The 7,133-nt window shown below is 37.4% G+C and overlaps 1 protein-coding gene across 1 annotated transcript; it reads right to left on the minus strand.

The window, feature by feature from the left end:
* On the minus strand, positions 3,892 to 6,762 carry LOC18782256 (putative pentatricopeptide repeat-containing protein At1g09680). The gene has a single exon (XM_007217344.2). The coding sequence runs from the start codon at positions 6,553 to 6,555 to the stop codon at positions 4,738 to 4,740; it is 1,818 nt and encodes a 605-aa protein (XP_007217406.1). The 5' UTR covers positions 6,556 to 6,762; the 3' UTR covers positions 3,892 to 4,737.

A 7,133-nucleotide genomic window follows, 5' to 3' on the forward strand; every position in this document is an offset into this window, starting at 1 on the left:
TCATCGTCTCTTTTCTAATTTATTTACTCAAACACTCACTCACCACTTGACCTAACCTCGATTCTTTTAAATATTTTTGGACCTACGCATAATCAAGACAAAGGAACATGCAGTGTGTATGAGTTTAGTTTGTTATCGTCTCTTTGAATGGAACAGGTCTTACAAAAAAATTTAATTTTTTTATTATAAAAGATTCTTCATTCCATTCATGCCCCCCAATTTCCAAACATCACCCATGTCCTAATTATGGTAAAACAAAAACAAAACAAAAATCTGTGTGTAATTTGTAATGCCCTTGTGTATCTTTCTTTGATGACAAAAATCAGGTGCCCTGGTATGGATAAACATCGAACACAAATAAAGAAGACAGAAAAGAAGAGGAAACTGCGGGCTCCACCCAAGTTGGATTCGTGCAAAGAAGAGACGACACCTACTTGGGACTCTTCTGCCGACTCTAACTGCTCCTTCTCCCACATATATTCCCGACACGCACATGATTCACATTTTCTTTTTATCTTATTAATCATACTTTTTGCTCTTTGATTAAATATTTTATTACAATTACTTTTGAAAAGGCCAAAAAAAATATTAACAAAAAATAATAAGGTCATTGCTCTTCTTCTTCTTCTTCTTCTTCTGACCTTTTTACCTGGTCACGTGGAATTTGCAAAATAAGTGTTCCATCGTTTGAAAGACATGATTAGCCATCTCAACTTCCTCCTTTCATGATGAAGATGATGTGTGCACTACTATTGATGATTGATGTGTAGTTTGTATGTACATGTGGCCAAAGGTCAGCCTAAAGCATCTCTCTCTCTCTCTCTCTCTCTCTCTCTCATTTTCATGTCATGGATAAAGTTGCAGTGATTTTGAATGAGATTAATTTAATTTTATAAAAAAACTTTGATCCAACACTTGTCAATCCTGTGCTTAATTTAATTGGATCTCAATGTGCAAGTATTTGATGAGGAAAACGTGATTGGGATCAAGACAAGGCCATTTGATGGCCGGTGAAAGTAACCTAATAAAGCAAAACCCTATTATTAGGCCTCTCTCTCTCTCTCTCTCTCTCTCTCTCTCTCTCTCTATAGATAGATATGCTAGCTCTCGTGAATTTTGTGAATGATCATCATCCAGTCTTCTTGTGCCATTACATTGACTAAGTATTAACTTCATCGATCATATGGAGGAGGTGATAACACTGACATAAAGCAATCTATCTTCAAGTGCTTTCCTTTGCTCCCGTTTTCTAAAGCCATCAATCATTAGTGTTGGAAATTTATATTGCAATATACTAATGCAATTTAGAAGAAAGTTTTCAAATTCCAACTCCTTAAAACAAATACCCCACAATAATAAAGAAAGTTCAATCCTTGTTTGAAGAAATGCCCTACGTTAGAAGGTTGAGAAATTCATCAAGCCCTTATAAGGAGTTGAGTTTACTTTCTCCGCACATTTCCAATTAATTTTGGAATGAGACCTTCATAATATCACATTCATGTTTTTTCGCACGTGTAAAGTCCAACAACAACAACACGTACCCTCCACATAGATGTTGTACACGTGTTAACCCAACAATTATGAACTCAAAACAGAGGTGGCAGCTTGCTACTTCAAAAAACTCGGATCCTGTTTTTGTGGGGCTTGCCCTTGTAATGCTATGTGCTCCATCAACCCGCAAGCGGTCCCCTCATTGTAGAGCATTTGTCTGCCATCGATTATCTTCTGTTTTCTATTCTTTTGTATCGGATTGTCCTCATCTAAAAACCCTAATAATTTGAAGTATAAGACATTGCATATACGTATCGGGTTGTGTGCCCATGAGGGTTACAACTTACAATGCTTTGCTTTGGAGATTGTCCCACTTTTATTGGAATTAATTCTGCTTCGAATAGCTTGTACTTTTATCGAAGTTATGGCTAGCTAGAAATGTTGACCCAGTCCTTCAACTTCTTTTCTTTATCTTTATTTTTTGGGTCACCATCATCTTCGATGGCATGGGTGCAGTTGGTACTTTATGAGCTAAGGATGGACTTGTGCCTCTAATGTTTTGGGAAGTTCTTTTCGTATTAAAATTGAGAAAGAAAAAAGAAGAGAAAGGTTCAGTAAAAGTAAAGTTTGCAAGGAGAGGTTGCCTAATGCAAAGTATTTGCCTCGGTTTTTTCAAATTCTGAAAACAGAAATACATTAAAAGTTAGATCCCCTAGGAATTTTAAAACGATACAAAATCAAACTACATTCTAGAAACGACATTTTTAGGAAAATTACTAAACTAGATACAAGGATTATTATGCTTATGCCCAATTGTAACTAAATGATTCAGGCATATGTGAGTAATAGTGACACCGGGATTTTTTTTCCATTAACACCCAAATATCATTCACAGCAGATGAAATGTACTTGTTGATGCATTGTTTTTCAAATATTTGGTTGAGAAAATCCCCAGTGAAGTGAATTTGATAAAGTTGAACCACGTTTTCAACATTGGATGACCGAAGTCGGCTTCCAGGGGAAAAAGATGTAAGCATCATCTTGTCATGATCATCAAAGTATGGAATATTATGATTGCATTTTGATTTTTTTAGAGAAGAGAGAAACAACAGCTGGCCAAAAGAGTTAGCTGCCAAGATGGACTGCTTTGAGAGCCAATATTCCTCGAGAACCTAACCCTAAGCTGGTTCTTGTATAAGTGAGGAACAGCTAGCTCTCTATCTCAGCAGCAAGGCAAGACAGATTTGCACGCCCTTATTAGACACTTCACTTTCTTCTTGCATTATGATTGTGATGTAACATATATATATATATATATATATATATATATGCATGCTAGCTAGTGCTACCTCTCTCTCTCTCTCTCACTCTCTCTGCATGAATTGAATGCGCCAGAACACTTCTTTGAAAAAGCAAACACCAAAAACCTACTGCTTTAGATATTGATAGTAGGCGCCTGCAAAGAAAGATTTTTGGTTTATCATGGACTCATGGCTAATGGTCCCCTTCCTATTATTTTCCACGCGTTTCTTTTAAGATTTCCCAATTGCAAACAAAATGAAAGCAAATAGTGCCAGCTTTCTCTTATTTTTTTGTTGGTTTGGTCCCCCACCCTTGGCTCGATTTTTGGTTGGTGAACGAAAATAGTGGAAGTCAGTGAGAAACTAAGGACAGTCCACTCAATAGTCGGCCCATGTTTGATTATAAACAGTTTTGATTCTCTGCGTTGGCCCATCTTTAACTTTTTGGTTTTTTTTTTTGGGAGATTTACTATTATACCTATATATAGAAGTTCAAATTATAAAAAAAAACCATATATGAAATGGACTTTAGAAATACACCCAAAGCCCATTTACAACATAGCAAAAAGACTTCTAACTTCTTTTAAATTACAAAACTGCCATTGATTTCTTAAAACAAACTCAATCTCAAAACCTCGTAAAAACCCAAAACAAGTATCTAAGTAATTTAATCATCAAAATTAAATTCAATAAGGTCAGCTGTCATTTTTTGGGTTTGTTTATAGAAATTAAATGATATAGGGTTATTTATAGTTTTAGTGCTAAGAATGGGTATATAACTAAATATATATATATATTTGGTTTGAAACTTTTTGGTGTTTATAGCTACTAGGCTTGGTAAACAAACCGTAAAAGCCAACAAGATCTAACTCAATGGAAAATAACCTTCATTTTCAGATCAGTAATCTCGGGCTCGCACCAACCACCATGGCTCCTTGGCACATAATTTGTACAACCTTAAAATCTAGTTGGACACAATTGATATTTATTTGGATTTCCAATATTGTAGATTTCAATTGGTTTGATTAATAGAGTATAGGGTGAAGCATTAGTCTAAGGATTACAGACAAAAGATAGAGCCTTATAAGATCGAAAACGATTGCTTGCTTTTGTCTTTCAATAAATATATCTTTTTAAGCAATTACATATTGTGAACCAACAGTTGGTCAATAGCGATGAAATTGTACACTGAACCATTTAAGAAAATGTTGCATAAACGATACAGCCTTCTGAAAAAGCAAATTGGCATTCACACACTGTCTTGATATATATACCTTGTTTTCCCCACCCATTTCATTTTCCCTCTCCATGAAGTTTTAATGAAAATTAATCTGCTCTTTGCACACCTTATTATCCCAACAATACCTTTAAAACCCCAGTTTCTTTTCTTTGAACTTTAAATCATCCATGGAAGCCTGCACTCATGTGCAATAATTTCTTGTCATTGCCTGCATAATGTCTTGAAGGCCAATGCCATTTAACATGGACAGTAGAGCATCCTTTGATCATATTCGGTCGCTTAAGACTCAAAAAAGTGCCAACGCATGAAAATTGAAAAATACCTTGTCTGAGCGCACTTCTGTTGTTATAGTCTGGCCATGTCTGGATAGAATGTCGATGATCTTTCCATCCTTGACGGATTTGGACTGGCCGCAGCAAATATTTGATAGATTTCTTTTTCTATCTGATAGTTCTTCGGATTCCCGTAACAGTTTGATAGAAAAGGATTTATTCCAATGCTCGTATTTTCAACTTCTTTTGACTGCAGTTTACTTGTGTCAGAAAAATGCTTTCTGTTGTACTGTGGTAGTGTGTATACGCAAGTATCTCAAGTCACTTGTTCCTTTCTGTTGATTTGAGTCACTTTGAAATCCTTAAGTTAAGACCTAATCACCAGACCAACCAAATTTGACTTAAACCACTATTTTCCAACAACTTGCTCCAATCATCTCTTCCGGCGATCCTTCGAAGATTTATTGAATTCACTAACTAGAGAAGTGTAAGAAGCATAATCAAGAACAAGCCCTTTTCCACTCCGTAGCTTATCAAAGTCCTCAGGGTTTCCATGCTTGCAATGTCCTTCTAAGAGAATGTTGTATGTAATGTCATCTGGAGCCACCCCCAAATTAATCATAGCATCCAAAAGCATATTAGCATTTTTCATCTGTCCTAGCTTGCATAGTCCATTCATAAGCGCATTATAGGTTACAACACTAGGTACATAGCCATCACCCTGCATCTCCTTGAGCAACTTAAAACCCATCTTAACATCACCCTTCTTGCAAAACCCGTCAATGATCATCGTATATGTGGCATCATCAGGTTTCATGCCAGAATTTAACATCTCCCTCAACGTTCTTTCAGCGTCAAGTGTTTTTCCTTCTCTACACAATCCTGAAATAAGGGCTGTGAAAGCTACATTGTCAAGCTCAATCCCTTGTTTAATCATTCCCTTCCTTATCTCTAGAGCCGATTGTAGATTTCCTTCTTTGCAGCATCCATCAATAAGCGTAGTATAAGTGATCGTGTCAGGCTTCAAACCTGCTATATTCATCTCCTCAACAAGCTTCCTCGCTTCTTTCAAATCTCCAACTTTGCAAAGGCCATTTATGAGTGTATTATATGTAATTACATCTGGTTTGATACCAATCCCCAACATTTTCTGATACACTTCCATTGCCAAATCAATTCTTCCATTCTTACACTGCCCATCAATCAAAGTAGTATATGTGACATTATTCGGAACCAAACCCCTCTCACACATTTCATCAAACAACAAATTTGCATCGTCCAACCTAAGCTCCTTGCACAGCCCATTGATCAAAACACTGTAAGTAAATACATCAGGACGTGTTCTGCTTTCCTCCATATCTCTCTTCAACCTAAAACACTCCTCCAGATTCCTAGACTTACAATACCCATTAATCAAAGTATTGAAACTAACTACAGTCGGAAGCAGACCCCGTTTCCCAATTTCATCGAAAACCAACTGGGCTTCTCTAATTTCACCTTCTTTACACAATTTGTGCATCAAAACATTGAAATTATAAACTTTTGGTGGAAACCCAGAATCCAAAATCTCCAAATAAAATCCCCAAGCCACAACGGGCGAGTTCAACTTGAGCATCTTATCAAGCAAACAGCCGCAAGCATGAAATGGGATTCGAAAATTATGCTTCCTAAGCAATCTAAAGCACTGGCATGCGTCAGAAACAAAACCACAATCCACATACGCATTCATCAAAGCATCAAATACATAATTGGACTGGTGGGTACCTCTAGTTTCGAGAATGGAAGCGAAGACGGAGGATGCAGTCTCCTTGCCTTTGCGAGAAACGACGATTCGTAGGAGGGACTGAGCTTGGGGATACATTTGGTGAGCGCAGAGGAAGTGGGCCATTGTGCAATAGGATTGGATGTTGTGGCGAAACGTGGGGTGAGAAGAGAGCCAGTTGAAGAAGGAGAGGAGAGAGAGAGGGGAGAGAGAGTGGGGGTTGAGGTTGATGAGGTTGATAACGTCACGGGCTGTGAGGGAAGGGAGGAGCTTTCTGAGAGAGGAGTCCAGAGGCTGAGAGTTTTGGGTGGTGGTTTTAATTGCGTCGGAGATGGCTGAGAGCTTTGGGTCTTCATTGTGAGGTGTTGGTGGTTGGTTGTACCAAGCGGTTGTGGTGGCGGTGGAGAAGCATAAGCAGTAATAGCAATTGTGAGTGTGGGGGGAAGAGAGAAAGCAAAGGCTCCTCCTTGGGATTTTGAAGACAGCCATGCTTGTTCGAGTCTGTTGCTTGCCATCTGCTTAAGAGCTTCCCAGCTCCTTTTTGTTTTTATTTATTTAATTTTTTATCCTAAACTTTTTATCATAAAATATTCATGAGGTTAATGAAACTATAAGGTTGCGTTTGTGATCACAAGTAGTCCTAGCCGTTAGCTTCCATCCAAAAAATCGTTAAATTGTTGATATAGCACATTTAGATCCAATGATATAATGCCACGTGAATTAAAAAATAGAAAATACTAGGCATACCACATTTATATAACACATTGTGTACCACTTTTCTAACAAAAATGAGCCCCATTATATTGGTGGGCTCCATCTTTATTAAAGAGGTGGTACACAATGTGGTATATAAATGGTAAGCCTAGCATTATCCTTAAAAAGTGTAAGTATGAGCATGTGTACGAACATTTTTTTTAAAAAATTGTATAAATTAACTTTGATAAATTTAACGCTCACCAATAGGGTTGGGCATAAAGACTGAAAAATTGGAACACCGAGCAGCACATGTGGGGGCAAATATTTCGACAACCAATCGTGAGACACCACGTGGACAATGAGAATATGCA

The sequence above is a fragment of the Prunus persica genome, chromosome G3, assembly GCF_000346465.2.
Source record: "Prunus persica cultivar Lovell chromosome G3, Prunus_persica_NCBIv2, whole genome shotgun sequence".
NCBI lineage: Eukaryota > Viridiplantae > Streptophyta > Magnoliopsida > Rosales > Rosaceae > Prunus > Prunus persica.